At 36.1% G+C, this 17613-nt stretch overlaps 1 protein-coding gene across 1 annotated transcript in view; it reads left to right on the forward strand.

Annotated features, from left to right (window-relative positions):
* The window catches only part of SYNE1 (spectrin repeat containing nuclear envelope protein 1), a 274529-nt gene that overhangs the window by 51759 nt on the left and 205157 nt on the right, over positions 1 to 17613 (forward strand). The window contains exons 6-11 of the mRNA XM_042812608.1: positions 651 to 829; positions 2753 to 2949; positions 3084 to 3193; positions 12350 to 12457; positions 13260 to 13397; positions 13964 to 14128. Of these exons, the coding sequence (XP_042668542.1) occupies positions 651 to 829; positions 2753 to 2949; positions 3084 to 3193; positions 12350 to 12457; positions 13260 to 13397; positions 13964 to 14128 (897 nt within the window). The remainder of the gene's footprint in view (positions 1 to 650; positions 830 to 2752; positions 2950 to 3083; positions 3194 to 12349; positions 12458 to 13259; positions 13398 to 13963; positions 14129 to 17613) is intronic.

The following is a 17613-nucleotide window of genomic DNA, read 5'->3' on the forward strand; positions in this document are numbered from 1 at the left end:
TACGAGTTACAGCCAGATTGTCAGTCAAGTTAATAATTTACTTTTGATGGAAACTGTGATGCAAATAACTGCTGTAAATGCTCAGCAAGTTTTACTAAAGCATGTTGCCTACAGTACATGGACTATTTCATCATGAGTTACATCTAAGCAGAGCCACAATTAAATTTATGCCAAGAGTACAAGGTTAAATTAAGAACTATCAGGGTGATCATCAAGGTCATTTAAGTTCCTTAATTTAGTGAGTGTCCTTTGAAATTACTGAACCATTTTATAATGTGCATTAAAGCTCAATTTAAGCCATTGTCAATCATTTCAATGATAATTTGCTGTACTAGATAACACACTTGCACTTTATTGTAGCTGTATGTAGTCAGGAAGGTCAATGATTGCTAGGTTTTCCATATTTCAGGAATTACAGGTACAGACATACATTAAAATCTTTGAGCCTACTTTGAAGCACAGTTTAAAAAAAAATACAGCATCTAAAAGTGACACCTTCTTCCCAACTTTACTTTGTCAGTCCTATTAGTTTATTATTTAAGAGACAGGTGGAAATTAAACGGCTTATTCACAAACATCCATTAACTTGTTTTTTTTGTTTGTTTTTTTTTTTTGTTGTTTTTTTTGTTTTTTTTTTTTTTTCCCCACAGATTGAAGAGCTCACCAGCAATCTTCCACAGCTGCAGTCATTGTCTAGCAGCGCGTCCTCTGTAGAGAGTGTTGTCAGTTCAGAAACTGCAAGTCCCCCAAGCAAACGGAAGGTGGTAACCAAGGTCCAAGGAAGTGCCAGGAAGGCTTTGTTAAAATGGATCCAGTATACAGCAGCAAGGTAAGTAACTTACAGATGAATTAAACTCCTATCTTAGGTGCGAACTTTTTATTTAGAATTTAAACTTTCTCAGTCAAAGTCTATCCTTTTGCTGTGTGTTTATATAGTGCTGCCTCTAATCATATTCTTTATGAAACAGAGGCTGCTAACTATTCTGCTATAACAACAAGCAAGTGATTATTTAGAATTTGCAATAGTTTTACAAGCAATCACATTTTATAGGCTCCAAGTAACGAATGGGATTATCTTTGACAGAAGGAGGAACTGAAAGGGGCATTAGTTATCTGAATGACAGTGCATTATTTCTGCTGCCCAAACACTTGATGCTATAATGCAAGCCCCACACTGACAGCATTACTCAGTGACAGCATATGTGAATTCTGCACTGAATTTCAACACTTCCTGTCAAAAGGCAGGTGATGAAAAATCATGAAAATCTTCTGCAGCTTTGAGATAAAAAGGGCATATTACTATAAACTGCCCTGAATTTTCTTTCTTTTTAAACAAAGTCTGTGCCAAGTAAAACAAAATTTATTTCAGAGTTATTCCGCCTATTCCTTGTTAACTTGTAATCTTGCTTGTATTTTGTAGAATTAGAATTATTCCAAGATTGCTCATCTTCCAAAATTCATGTAAAAAAATTATTTTTGGTCAAAGAAATAATAATAATTAATGGCTTCCGCTGTAAGAATTTTTTAAAAAATACATTAAAATATTTTTAAATAAAAGGATTTTTTTAAATTAAGTAATCAGCACCATTTGGGGGGAAAATAAGTCATGCATTAATGTAAAGGAAAATGAGAAGCTTTGGAGTAGTGCCTCTGACAAAAGAAATATAAAGACTTCCTCCAGTTTTCCAATAAGCAGGTAGAACACAATAAAACTTACAGTGCAATACAGTCTGATTTGGCACTTTTCCTTTTAAGCTCTTGTTAGGAAGGGACATTCTATTGACTGGTCAGCTGCAATTTCTAGGCACATCAACGCATACAAACAAGCAGAGGCTTGTAAATCACATTTTCAGCAGTATGGAAAGAATAGGTTAAATGTGTTGCAAGAAATCTAGAGCAAGGAGAGAACATTTTGCCTGTTCCTCATTTAGGCTAACTGAAGACACATTGAAGTCTGTGGAAGTTTTTCAGTGATCTTTGAATTAAACATTCATGCAGTATTATTGTTCTTGTAAACTTCACAATGGCAAGTCAGTGTCAAGTTAATGTCAAGTGTGTCTTCTGAGGAAGCTTGCAGTTTGCGGACAGTTGCACTTTTCAGAATTACTTTTAAAAGCACCAGTCAGGAGTGTGATTCATTTCTGATTCCTCTCTCAGTATTTATTGGCATTTCTTCATTGTTTATGTGCATTTTTCATTGAAAATATAAGAATTCTGGAGGAAATAATAGTCTTACTCCAGGTTTTTTGATGAGAATAAAAATATATTTTCGCATTACATTTTCACCTGATTTTTCACTCAGTGATATCATTTATAATATTTTATTGCTTTCATTTTAAAAGATAGCAGATTACTGCCATTCTTCTTATGTATTTGTTTTTGTATGATGCTGATGTACTTACCTAAATTGTGGCAGTTATAATTCAGGGAGTTATAAACTACTCTCTGTTCATGGAGAGCAGTAGAAAGAACTGCCTATATCCACAGACTGTGTGTGTCACTTGGTGTATTTCATTAGGCTTATTGCCACTAGTGAGCTCATTGGAGACACATGCAGTATGCATATTAAAAGATTCTGTTTAATTTATGCAGTGTACAGATGGAGCTGTCACAGAACTGACCAGTCCTATAGGACCAAAAGGTGCTTTAGGCCTAATGATAAGTAGACATTGTCTGGAGCATCCTTTCTCACTCTGGATTTCCCCTTGTCTTGATGTTTACGCGAGTAACTATTTTCTTTCATTTTCTTCAGGCAAGTTGGAATTGAAATCAAAGACTTCGGACAAAGTTGGAGGAGTGGTGTTGCATTTCATTCCATTATTCATGCTATCCGTCCGGATTTAGTAGACATGGAGAAAGTAAAAGGAAGATCAAACAGGGAAAACCTGGAAGAAGCCTTCACACTTGCAGAAACAGAGCTAGGGATTCCGAGGCTTCTTGATCCAGAGGGTATCTGAATTTAAAAATGTTTGAACTGTTTGAATGAGTTAAAACAAGCATGCTGATTTATAGTGTTTAAATTTTAACTATTATTCTCTGCCATTTAGCTATCACTTACTGTACTGTGTTCTATACTTCTATAGATGTGAATGTTGACAAGCCAGATGAAAAGTCTATCATGACCTACGTAGCCCAGTTTTTGAAGTACTATCCTGATCCTCATCATACAATGGCTGATGTGCAGGAGAATGATGTAAGTTTCTCTTGCATACTTACAGAAATTGGTTTATCACAGGGTGTGCTTCCTAACCACATTTTGTAGCCCTCATAGTTTATTATTATGTTGTTTTGATCTGCAATTCAAGTGAAAAGCAGGCACAATTTAAAAAAAAAACTAAGAAAGATTAACTGAGAATAAAGGAACCAGTATTGCATAAATGGAGAAAAGAGAATGGTGATACTGCTGAGATTTTCCTGTCAGCCAAAGCAAGGAGAAACAGATACAGTAAATGGTAGGATCCATTGGGGTTTGCTACTGTTTTCTGAAAGCTTTTCAAGCATAATACTAAAAACATTGAAGATGTTTGTTGCCTGAAGCAACACATCACTTCTGTTTCTATCACAGCGGATCTGTGGATAGGAAAAGGAGTTGTCCTAGAGAATGGTTAGAGGTAGTTTGTGGACTTTTAGGCCTGAGAGGCAGTTAAGATTTTTTGACTTGGATTTCCTTCTATTGTATAATAAGATTAGACTGCTTGCTCTAAGGAATTTTTTTGTTTGTTTTTCTTGTTTGTGCTTTGAGTATGATAGTATATTGGCTTTACGCTTGGATGTAGTGCAAAGGATTTTACTCAGAGATGCCAAGTGATTGTGACTCACTCCCTAATCCTGATCATTTACTTCCTCCATGCCAAATGGTAGGAAGCACTGCTGAGACAATCTGCTCAGCCCCAGCAAGAGAGAAAGAGGCAATACTTTTGTTTGTTTCTTTGGTTTCCTTACAGATAGTCACAGAAGAGCTTTGAAATGAGTGAATCTCCTTCCTTCTGGCTATGTTTGGCTTTATTAGGTGTGGCTAATAGCTTTGCAGTAGCTGCATAGTAGCTGTAGCTTTGCTGTCTGATTCCAGCGCCTGAGTCATTGGCATTCTTCTTTCTCCTTACTGCAAAATTATGCTGAGGATGTAAATGTACCAGTGCCATAGCACTGAGTAATGAAGCTGAGTTGGCAAGACAGGGGGAACGAACACTAAAGCCTCCTTCTCTGACCCATGACAGGCTTAGACTGTTCTGCTGCTTCCATACCACGGCACACAACGCAACACCTGCTGCCAATAGATTTGGCCGTGTGTGAACTATTGAGTCATGGCCTGAATCTCTGATTGATCACCTGAGGCAAGCACTGAGTCAGCCATGGGAGCACAGGTGAAGGAATTCAGCTGTGTAACTGGAAGGGGTGGAGTCTGGCTCCACCTATTCTAGACCCCACTGAAGAGCTGACTGCCATTGAGGAAGGATCTCTTCCTGGAGATTCCTCCCTTTAGTGCTTTCCTTTTAGCCCAGGACACAAGTGACCATTTTCATTTATTTTTGATTATCCCTTTCCACTGTGATGATCTTTCTAGCAATGCAATCTGCAGATACCAGCCTAGCCACACAACTCTATGTATTTGTGATTATTCTGCCACCTGCACTATGGCTGTGTTTGTGTGCATAGCACACCTGATCTAGGCATGAAATATTAGACTCTTTAATTATAGAAATGTCCACACAAGCATCTAGGACTTCTGACCACCAAGGACAAGCTTCCATTACTACTTCACTTCTTCCAGTGCAATATCTTATAGGCTGGGCAGCATAGGAATTTGTGTGGACAACACATCTTCAAGAAACACACTGGAACCTGAGTTGGCTGAGGGGCAGGGGAAGAGAAAGTCAGTAATCTTCTTCACCTCTCACCTACCTCCTGTGCTATTAAAAGCCACCCATGTGCACTTACTATGAGGCTGGAGTCATCTGACTAAGGATTCACTGCTGATATAGTCAATCTAAGTTTATTTTGACAAGCAGAAAAATACAGTAACATCTGTTGCTCAATGCATCTTGTTCTGTGGCAAGCACATAACGCAGGTCAGATGAAATACAACCTGATAGTGTTTAATTTTAGGAGTTTAGCAGATAATAATCTTGACAGGTTATCTCTCTCAGGTACGTGTACTCCAACACTGTGATAATTATTTTCTTATACTAGACTTCAGGGGGAATAGGAAAAGACTAAGAATAGAGGGAATGTATCACTCACAGGAAAATAAAGTCTGCATGGATTTGCTTTTAATCAGATTCCAAGACTGTTTTATCAATCACTAACTAAGGGTCAGGTTCATCTAAGGTAGTTTAAGTTCTTTTGAAATGCTATGCACTGTTAAGACAATTTATTCATCTTAAGAAAAATGACCATCTAGAAAGGTGTCTATCTCTGCTGATTGTAGATTCTTAGAGATGGATTAATCCTATATAAATAAATAAATAAAAAACAACAACCAAATTATGCAAAATTCCTAAGGAAAGATATGTGATGGATATAGAAGCTTTAGGTTAGAGTAAATAGAAACAAACACTGTTCTACCTATTGCTACACTATTAACTGTAGTTATCATTAAGGCATACAGTTCACTTATGGTTTCACAGATGTTGCTATTTAAAACAATACAAAACTTTTATATGTCTGATCTGATCTGCATATGTCTCTGTACCCAAAACAGAATCAGTGAACTATACTTCTTGAAAAAGAATATATAATCACAGAAATAGCTTTTATCTGATACACTGTCAGCTCTGTGCACTGAGCAAATGAGTAATCTCTTATTTACTTTTTTCCAGTCAGTTCATTTAGCCAAGGTGTATATTAGAATGACCATGAACTGTGCATCTCAGAAAAACAGCAAGCAATATACTAAAGATGTGTTTCCTAGTGTTCAGAGAAAATCTCTTGTGTTTCTGTGCCCACTGTCTCTTGCCCTGGCACTGGGGTCCACTAAAATGAGCCTAGAACTGTCCGATTTGCATTCTTCCTCAGGGTTTTATATACAACTATGCGATCTCTATTCTCCAAGTTAACAGTACCATCTTTCTCAGCTTTTACTCATTGGAGAGCAGTTCCAGTCCCTGCAATGTATCTGTAGCACTTTCTTAGGCTATATCCATCTCTCTCCTGTGCTGGAAAGCCCAGAAATGGGCAGAGAACACCAGGTGTGTTCTCATCAGCTGAGGAGAGGGGAAAGATCACCTCCTTTGGCCTACTGGCTGAGCTATTAATGTAGATCCATGTTCACAGTAAATTTACATAATCTGGTGATTTAAATCACGCTTAATCTACTTTTTACCAGTCCATGCACAATTTAGAATCTGGGCTAAGAAATGAAAAGATCCACTACAGTGCAGGAATTCTGTATGATACTTCACTACTTAACATTAGGTTAAGATACTATTTTCTAATACTCTCTTTAAATATACAATAAATATGGAAAGAAACATTTGTCTGTGTATTGTTAAACTTCATGTTGTTGAATTTTAAGCACTGGAATCTCTCCATAATGTAATGCAATATAATTGAATGACATCTGCAAAAGATAATCTGGATATCTTATTTAATCTAGTTATTGTGCAGTCAACAAGATCCAATTTCATTAATTTTTGCTTCCCTTTTTTCACCCAGTCCACAACCATGTAAACTATTGTCCTATTATTTCTTGGAATCTGTGTATAGTCTGCCAAACTCACCATGATTTTCTTGAGAATGGATCAAATATTTTAAAGAGAAAAAAATCTGTGTAAGAGATTTGATTATCTGTTGACAGAATCTCTCTGAAAAAAAATCATAAAGGATCCCACAGTACAAAAAAAAAAAAATCCTTTCCCTGTGGCATATGTCACAAATACAAAAGTTTATAGGAATAGAGGATTCAAGTTTGCGAAAAGTTTAAACAAGAATACTCGAGAGCTTCAAGATATCCAGTATCATTTTTTCAGTGTATTTCACTGTGTCGAGCCAATGACTGGGGTATGGGACTTGTCACACGTTTTGCAATGAACTGGCTCAGTTTAGATCTCTTTTCCATGAAGTAGTTTTATGCAATCATTTTGATCCAAGGGCAAAGGTGATGGAATTGACAGTTATAAATGACAGGACTAGGGAGTCAGGTACAGAGCGGACATAGATTACTGATAGGCATGAGAATTTTGCCAGTGATGGATTAGCAGAATTACAGGGAGTCTAATATATCATGCCTGGATCAGCTGTGCTTATATATGAATCTGTGTAAGCAACGCATCACAAATAATTGGTTACTCTAAAGTAACTGCTTTTTCCAGATGAAACAAATCATACAGTGACTAGTAATCCAGAAATCAGATGTAGTAGAGAACTTCTTCACAATATATAGCACATGCATTTGATAATATTTTAAGAACATCTTTAATTGCATTATTGCACATATAGCTCTTGTATTGCTCTTTCTGGAATTTCTACCTGCTTTGGTTTATTTTGTTTGCTTTTTTTTTTTTCTTTTTCCTCTTGTTTTCTCACTTGTTTCATACTGCTAGGAACTTCAATCAATCCCAACTTTTGTCACTTCTTTTATGAAATTTAAGGTAAGGATAATATGCTCCAGAATAGTGGGTCTGCCTTGGGCCTTTCATAATTTTTTGTTTTATCCTGAACATATTGGACTTTTGATTTTGGATATTTTAATAGACAATGGTTGGATACCCTCATATTACTCTTTCCACAAGAGGAAATAGATGAGCATAATGAGACTAAGTCTACTTTCTTACAACAGCTATTCCCTATAGCCAAATGCCTAATTTTGCAAATAATTTTACAGAAATACAGAAAAGTCAACTTATAATAAGCCTCAGACTATCTTTCTTAATTACAGATATAAGCATAAGAAAATAAATTACAAATTGTTTTATCTATTCATATCTATTTTCATTTTAGATTGATATTGTTATATATTCTTAGGTTTATAGAGTAGATATTAGACTGAATATATGATTGTGTAAGTAGTGTATGTGGTATGTGTGTTTGAAAGAGAGAGCATTCATGTTTGATCACATGATATGCTCAACTCTTTGTTCTCACGTAAGTTATGAATTTTTTAAAGGATATATTTTTGTAACTATCTTAGACATTTAAATACTTAAAACTTTCTAGTATTATCTGAGAAGTTAGGAGATCCAACAGATGGAATTTTATATATCAAATGAACATTCAAATTTCAGATACATTCAAATACATTTCAGAACACTCAGATAAAACTAGAAGATTGCAGGAGTGAAGATGTAATGAAGAAAACAGCAGCTGTCATTGTAGCCAGTCAGTTCTGTTTGTAGTCTCACATGGTCCAGATAGTTACCTTTATTCAACACTAGTTTCTGTGTGTTGGCTTTTTTTCCTAATTTATAAGAAATAGGTTGATCAACTGTTCATCTCATGCTGTGCATGTATAAGAACCCATATATATTGAAATGAAGTTTAATAACCATAGCAGAATTATTCCCACTCAATCTATTCAAGCAAAAGTTCAGGCAGCTTTGAGTGGACCTTAATATAAAATATAAAATCTTAGCCTTACGTACTCCTGCATTGCTGTTTAAGATAGTGAAGAGGTGAAGTGGTAGAAGTTACTTTATCTCGCAATGAATTTACAGACAGAAGAAGCACACTCTTTCATAATATATCTGTTGTAAAGCATTTCTTGTATGAACAAGTAAATCAGATGATAAACCCATCATTTCCAACCTATTTTTACCATCAGAGTTCCCAGTTGTAAGAGGGCTTTCTTCAGCAGCGATTGTAAAAATAACTTCCTGAGTTCTTCCAGTAGCTTACTGTCTGCCTTTAATAGCTCATTACTGAAGGTGATGCTTGGCTCAGCATTCAGAGTGCATCTGTGGTACTGTTGTCAGTGTGAGTCTTTCTGTGCTAACAGTAACGCATATATATAACTCAGTGTTTTCAAGAGGAATAGCTTAATTAATTGATTTCATATATACACATGGTAAAAGTGACTTGATTATTTTTTTTTTTTTTCAGCAAATAGGCAATACAATAATTCAGCATCTCTGAAAAACAGATAAATTATTTTAGATTCAAAAGCTCCTGTCTGAAAGTTCTATCCATGCTGTGCCTGAGAATTTGAACAGTTCTTCTGGTTAATAATTATATATTAGAGAATTCAAAAAAGTATATTGTCAAGTTTCTCATTAAATGCAGATATGTATTTTTAGCTCTATAATAACCAAAAAGTTCTGTATCATGTAATTTGTTAATTAAAATCAGAGTTCAGTTAAAAAAAAAAAAAAAAAGCTTTTTATTTCCGAGTATAGTCTAAAAACTTCACATGTAAATTTAAATTTGCCCTCTTACCATTTTGGAATTAATAAGCAGTTTTCTCTGATGTTTTTCATTCATATTCTTTGGTGGTTGTGTACTCCAGCTTTGTTGTTCCTCTCTGCAAGTCAGTGAATGCTCTTAAAATGACATGAGGATAAATTAATACTCTAAAATGCTGTTTGGATGTAGCATGGAGAAAATAAGCCATAGTGGCTTAGAAAAGTTAAAATAATTTTGGTTATGGATAGAATATCCTCATACTGACGAGAGAAAAAACGTTTACATTTCTCTAATGTTTTCCTTTTCTTTATGTTCTGTTTGTTTGCTACTTAAGGTGTGCAAGCTTTAGAAAACAGTTAAGTATTGTGAGAACACTAATATTTTTTTATTAGGACTAAGAACCACTAGTCACTAATGAAAGTCTTGTATTGAGATTTAGCTCATCAGACATGGGGAATAATGGTGGCAGGTTTCTTAGTGGCCAAGAAATCTTCTATGTTGGTTATCAAAATCAAAACTTTATGATGTTTTTATATCGAACAAGGACCACAGAATCAAGTTTGCAGGTGACAAGTGATATGCTGAAATAGAAAGCTGTGAAAATGAATAAATAACTATATGAATGATATGCCTATCCTGCTTTTCTTGTGGTGTGCAGTGTCTTTAACAATGTCCAGTGATTCAGTTACTGAAATGCTTTCATCTTCTGCGATTAAGCAAGCAAATATTTGTTTGACTGAATAGTAAAAATATTTAAATAAATCTGAGAACACTCAGTGTTACCTCTCAGCTTTATCTCCTCACTTAAATTCAGAGAAACTGTACTGTAATTTGAGAGAGATGTGGCTGTTCCTGTGTTCTTTATACTTAGGTGCTGTAGAAGTTCTCTAGTTGCTGATGTTATTCTATTTAGAAAGAATTGGTCAGATTCAATTTTAGCAATAGGTAATTAAACCATGTTAATAGAAATCTTGCAAAATACCTGCTTTGGTTTTCTGTAGAAAAAGTTGTGGCCACAGATGCTCTTGCAAAGTCTTATCTTTAGTGACTCACAGCAGTAAGAATGTAATCCACGGAGAATAAAATCCCATGCTTTATAAAATTGAAGTTACAGGGTGAACTAAAAGCAGTATACACAGTATATATAACATTCATTCTCTTCTTGACTTCAGGAATACCTTACTTAAAGTTTCAATTACTAGGACTGTTGTTGTAGATTAAATCCTTTAAGATGCAGGGTTTTGTATTGGCTTCATGGAGCTGACTGCTAAACAGATATTTCAGTAGTCCATCATTAAAGTTATCATTTCTAGTGAATGGAGTACCCTTAATTCCAAAGATTTTAGGTTTTTTTGGTGGTTAAAAGAGTTAAGAATTCTCTCTACTTATATTCTTTTCCTCATATGGGAGCAATCACGAATTTGCTGTTTGTCTTGAAGAATCTTGACATTACTTTTCCACACACAGAGCAAATTATCATACAAGAATAGTAGTGCTTTTATTTTTCTTCTCTATATTTAAATTATGTGACAAGTTGGAAGCAGTAGGAGTTCTGGCATCTTGGAACCTTTTGTGAAGTAAAGGAAATGCCAGCTTTGAAATAGCTGGAGCAGGGAAGTGTCATAGATGTCCCATACTGTTTTTCAGGCAGCAGCCTAAGCACTTCAGAAGACAGGAACCTGAGCTATAGGGATCTTTATTTCAATGCAGCTGCCGTAACACAGAGTTAATCTTGCTGTAATATCCAATTAACAGTTAACAAGTATAATACCTGTGATATTTGCACATTCTATTATGCACATTCTGTCCAGCCAACTACCAGTGGTTTGAGTAGAGGATCAGTATGAGAATTAGCAGAAATACATCTAAGATGATTCTCAGCTGAAATGAAGCAATACTTCTAAGCTGTTAAAATGGTTAAGGTCTAGTTTTATTTCTCTTATGTAATGCTTTAGTCTTAGTCACTCATTTTATGTTCATAGCTGATATGTGTTCTGTTTGTTCATTTTAATAGATGTGTTTCTGACAGTCACCACTTTTACAGTAATATAGCCTTTTTGCTTTCAAAAAGTGGTTTCTAAATAGTAGCCAGAACATGTCTTTCATCAGTTGGAAATCTGAGATGGACTTAAAGATTAGTGTTCTTAGTGAACAAAAAACTTTCTGTTGTCTGCTAGCCTTCTAATATAACGTGCTTAAAGACCTGAGATTTCCTACCAGTACTTTTCTACTCACTATCAGGGCACTGCATTTTGAAGAGCAGCCTTGCAAGCATCAGTGCCAATGATAGACTTGAAGTGTTAAAGCAAAATTTAAAACAAGTATGTTGTTTTTAAAACCATAAAATGTCATGGAAGCAAAAGAAGTTGAACAGAATCAGATTTTTTTTTAGTTGCCTTCCATTTTTGTTGTTAAAACCTTCTATACCAAAATATTTTTTAGCTTCTGTACATATAACTTGATGTCAAGGATTGCCCTGAAGTCACTAAGAGAATAAATGTGTAAGCTTGGATCATACTGCTGCACTTTCTTTTCTAATGTTGCTGCACCCCAAGCAATAGTTCAGTAGTAGACAAGATAATAAAATAGCCATAAACTGATAAAATGATAATAAATCCTTTCCCATCTCAGATCAATTAGCTTTTACTGAAATTCCCTTTGAATGTATGTGGAAAACTAAAATTAGGTGTTGTGATATATTTAAAGAACTTTCTATTAATTTAAAAGCAGATGAGAACTGCAAGTAGTATTTCTGACACAGTAATGACCCAAATAGTCACGACTTCACCTCTCTCAGATTCGTATCTGAATGCTGAGTTCTTCCTTCCACTCAAGTGCTTTTCAGTTAGACTATATGAAGGAAAATAAGGAGAGAACTTGGCTCAGAGGTTTCCATTGATTTTTCACTATAACTAATGGTCTTTAATTGCTACAGAGATGTTCATTTCTGGACTATATCTGACACCTGTACTAATAGGATAAAATGTTTTTTGTGTGATTGTACTAATCATAGAAGGAAGACAAGTTGATGCTGAGAGACCTAAGAGTGTGGGCAGAACAGTTTGAAAGAGATTTAACACGGGCACAGGTGGCAGAAACAAGCTTACAGGAGAAATATCAGGTAAGTAACTGGAAAAGATTTTTGGAATAAGATGTTATTGTCACCATTTTGTGACGCTGCACTGCAGTATTTTATACCATCTGCAATTTGATGTATTGTACATATATGCAATTTTATGTTTTGTAGCTCAAAGAAATAAGGATTCAAATTGTGTTACTTGTTGAGGAATGTTGAGGTGGAGGAATTATGACAGTTCCAACTTTGCTACGTAGTGCACAGATGGTTTTCCTTGCAGAGAGCTTTTTCTAGCAGCATGAATAAGGTCTGTCCTAGTTAGAAGTGAGCATGTGTCTGTACAGTCTTTCCAGATTCTGCGTTATATAGCTTAAATGGGAGGTATGGCTGAAAGCTGGGTGAGGTGACAGGTGAAGAGGACAGGGCTTAGTTCTTCATTTTTAACCCTTCTTTCAAAAGTTAATGTCTAAACCTATAACAGAAATTTTGACCTAAATTTTTTCCTGAAAATTAACTGTTTCCTAAAAGCAATCACTATCTGTCTCAACTAGTATTTAATTCACTTGCTAGTTTTTTTATTCAATTACTATTTACTTTTGGACAGGGTTCAGACCTCTGGTAACTAAAGGGAAATACCTAAGTGTTACACATACTTTGCTGGGGATTCAGATTTAAGTAAAACACAATTCAACAAGGGCTATAAATACATGTGTTAACTGATATTCCTTTATGAGTAGTATTAAAACTGCTGTCAGTACAAAATTGTCATGCAGGTGCCAGTATACCATAAATATTACAGAATTTGTTTGACTCTGTATTACACTGATTTGATTTTCTCTTTGTGCAGTCATTTAAGCATTTCAGAATCCAGTATGAGATGAAAAGGAAACCTATTGAACTTGTAACTCAGTCCTTAAGGAAAGATGGTAAATTATCACTTGATCAAGCTATAGTGAAGCAAGCGTGGGACAGAGTCTCTTCCAGGGTAAGTTGAAAACTATTATATTATACACTTTTTATTAAGTATGAGAATTTTAAATTATTTATAATTTTAAATCATTTGCTATCAGTTTTGTTGGGCATTTGGAAACTAAATATGAACCATGTCTCCAGGGATGCTGGATTATATTGTATTTGGTTTGTGAATGTTTTCATCATCATCATCTTTAATAGTTGCTCATGCATAGACAGAACATGAACTTAAAGATAAGTAAAATACTTTGAGGTTTCCTTTTATTTGAAATTGTGTTAGCAGTGCACAGACAAGTTGAAAGTGTTGTAGAGTGTGCACAATGCACACGTGGCATGCAATATTTTAATGAAAATTGCTAGTGACTCTAGCACTAACTAAAAATTCTAATACAACATTTTTAATTTAACTAAATGTTTCTGTGCAAAAAATACTGAATGCTGTATCAACAAATGAAGCTTTAAGGCTAATTTTTACCTGATTGGAATAGCAGGAATAAATTGCAGTGTTCATGACTGATAGTATTTGTTTATTTAATTGAGCAAGGAAATAAGTTGAATGCTTTTGTTTTTATTTCCTAGCTGTTTGACTGGCACATACACCTTGATAAATCTCTTCCTGCACCTTTGGGTACCATAGGTGCTTGGCTCTATAGAGCAGAGGCTGCTCTAAGAGAAGAAGTAAGCATTCAGCAAGCTCATGAGGAGACAGCAAATATTATACACCGGAAGCTTGAACAACTTAAGGTAGGTCCAGATGCATTGATTCCATGCACTCTATTTCATTATTTTGAAGGCTGTAATGATCTGTGATTATTATTCAGTCATGAGTGGTGTTCCCCAAGGTCAGTGCTGGGTCCTGTCCTCTTCAATATCTTTGTCAATGACCTGGATGAGGGCACTGAGTGCACCCTTGGTAAGTTTGCAGATGACACCAAGTTGGCTGGAAGTGTGGATCTGCCTGGGGGTAGCGAGGCCCTACAGAGGGATCTGGGCAGGCTGAAGCCAATGGGATTTAATGAGGTTCAACAAGGCTAAATTCTGAGTCCTGCACTTGGGCTACAACAACTCCAGACAACACTACGGGCTTGGGGCAGAGTGGCTGGAAGACTGCATAGAGGAAATGGTCCTGGGGGTATCGATTGATGCTCAGCTAAACATGAGCTGACAGTGTGCCTGGGTGGCCAAGAAGGCCAATGGCATCCTGGCTTGGATCAGTAACAGCGTTGCCAGCAGGAACAGGGAAGTGATTGTCCCCCTGTATTCAGCTCTGGTGAGGCCACACGTCGAGTACTGTGTCCAGTTTTGGGCCCCTTACTGCAAGAAAGGCATTAAAGACCTGGAGTGGGTTCAAAGAAAGGCAACAAAGCTGGTGAGGGGTCTGGAGCACAAGTCTTACGAGGAGCGGCTGAAGGAGCTGGGATTGTTCAGTCTAGAGAAGAGGAGGCTCAGGGAAGACCTTACTGCTCTCTGTAATTACCTGAAGGGAGGTTGTAGTGAGCTGGAGGTTGGCCTCTTCTCTCCTGTAACAGTGATAGGACTAGAGGGAATGGCTTCAAGCTGCACCAGGGAGATTCAGGCTGGATATTAGGAAATACTTTTCTGAAAGAGTGGTCAGGCACTGGAATGGGCTGCCCAGGGAGGTGGGGGAGTCACCGACCCTGGAGTTGTTCAAGGAATGTTTGGTTTTTGTGCTGAGGGATATGGTTTAGTGAGTATTATTGGTGATAGCTGGATGGTTGGACTGGATGATCTTGTAGGTCTTTTCCAACCTTGGTATTTCTGTGATTCTGTGAAATCAACAAAATACTCGTGGTTTGAAGGCTAGTTGGTGTCAGTGGTGTCACCTTTGTGATAGCTCAAAATGATGTGTTTTTCCATGATAACTTCAGCTGTGATATCTATATATTTTACAAGTGATGTTCAAGATTGTTTTGTGGCTGCTTCCACTTTATGAAAGATACCAAGTACTACCATTTCAACTGGCTCTTTATTCCGTTTCTGTTGGATAAAATTCCACAGGGAACTGAGCTGGGTACACAGTTCAGCCATGTGAACTTACTTGTGAAAAAAGAGAGAGAGCACAAACATACTAAGTGTGCTGTTGGTTACTGCAAGTGATATTGCTAAGATGGGAAGATAATGAGAAATCACTTTTTTCACTATTGTGTTGCAAAGATAAATAACATAAGAAGTCACCTCTGCTGTGGTAAAGAGGAATTTTTCCAGACAATATTAAATATCATTGGCATTACTCTTTGCTGAGTATATGTTCTCTTTTAAAACCAAAATTGTGAGCTTTGTCAGTGCAATAAATACGAGAAAATTATAGGGAAAAGTCTTTGGAGAGGTGGTAAAAGAAACTGAAACAGCAAATATGAAGGAAAAAAGAGAAAGAAATAGGGTATGGAAGGCTGCATTTGTTAGAGTAATGCAGTTTTGTCTCATATTGTGGTGGTGTTTTTGTTGGTTTTTTTTTTTTCTATCGTTGATGCTTTAAAACTTGTTTGGATGTGCATTTGATTTTTATGGGTATGGTCTTGTTATTTTTCCATTAAAAAATTCTGCTTTTTAGTAAAAGTAATTCCATATAATGAAAAGCTGATCATTTTCATGGACATTTTGGAACAATTGTGACAGTTGTTCTAATTAAGAATAATTGGCATACACAACTAGCTATAGAATAGCTCTTCTAAGTGGTAGCTAATAAATTTTAACCAAAATAATGTTGAAAACTGTGTGAAAGATGTTGTTCATTGTTATCTTTCAAAGTCTATCCTTTCATAAGGCTCTATTTCATTAGTTTTCTTGATAAAAGTATTTCAGGATTCATAAGACTCAACTTTCATTGGGGATAAAAAAGCAAGTCAAATACTTCTGCTTTTACAGTGTAAATACTATACATCTTATCTTAATAAATTCATTTAAAAAAATGCTTGTATTGAACAAGCATCAGAAGTACTGTGTTGGATGATTTCTACTTTAAAAAATGACTTTTGACTGAAGCTCGCCTGTGTCAGGGGAGTTTTTCCACGGGAAAGGGAAAGCTTCAGCATAAATTTGCATAATTATACTGGCTCCTGGAGCTTTTTTTGTCACTAGGATTTGCACTGTCTTATCCTGGTGTGTTACTGGGTAGTATCAGAAATCAAAAATTCTTTTCAGTCACTGTTTGGCAGAAAGTTTTTCAGTTTTTTGTTATGTGTTTGTTCAGATAACATCATCACCTTTCCTATATCTTTGTCTTATCTAATAATGAGTTATTTGATTGAATTTTATACCTTATGGTCCATTTGATACTAACACAAAAAGTACCAGCTTGCTTAGACAAACCTTCGGGGAATTAAGCAAGAATTTAAGATTTTAGTTAATTCCACCAAGATTGAGAAATTCAGGACAATGTGCTCTTTGTGGGTTAATTTGCACTGCAGGATTTCGCTTGGTGAGTACGTTGTATAAAAGGCTTTTTGACATTAGATAGAACAGTTGTTTTATTTTTACTGTTACCTATTAGGGGAATCCTTCTTCATTGGGCAGGATCTCAAATGCAGTTAAGTGATACCTGTTCCAAGTCATTCCTTCATGTGAGCATATGTTAGTCACAGGATATCCTCAGTGGAGTTTTCCCTGTGGTAATACCAGCCCACCACCTGCATCTGAGAAAGTCTGATACATTTCTTTCACCATGAGGTCTTGGCTGAAGTGGAAAACAGTGAAAACATTGGTGGGCCACTAAAAGTGATTATTTGGTGGGCAGAGCCAAGAGATGTGATCAATATGAGACTTTGTGAAGTCCCCCTGAAGTGAGAAGGGGGCAACCTTGTATGATTCCCTTTTGCTCACAGGCTTCTGAGCCAGAAGCTGTCTGTTTGCAGCAAAATATCCATTATTTTGTGTCCTCTTGGCCACTAGGCACTTTATGTTTTTGTTACTGTATCTCTGCAAAGACTACTGCCAGTCATTCATTTTAATATGTAATCTCCAGGAGGCTGTTTGAAGCGGTGTTGCTTAGTTACAGCTGAAATGTGCTCTGCTGTAAGGTTTTTGCTGGTACAATTCTTATCACAGGAATACTGGTCGAGTACCACATTCTTCCTTCATTTGTGTAATATATAGAGAGCAATCCTGAAATCCTTTGAAGCTGAGAGAGTGAGAAGTTCACTGAATATTGAATAGATACTTACATAAGGACCTCTGGATTACTGTCTGTATATACAGATTAGTTGCTGAAA

The sequence above is a fragment of the Centrocercus urophasianus genome, unplaced genomic scaffold (assembly GCF_019232065.1).
Source record: "Centrocercus urophasianus isolate 14NV4802_14NV808 unplaced genomic scaffold, USGS_Curo_1.0 seq_10, whole genome shotgun sequence".
Lineage (NCBI taxonomy): Eukaryota > Metazoa > Chordata > Aves > Galliformes > Phasianidae > Centrocercus > Centrocercus urophasianus.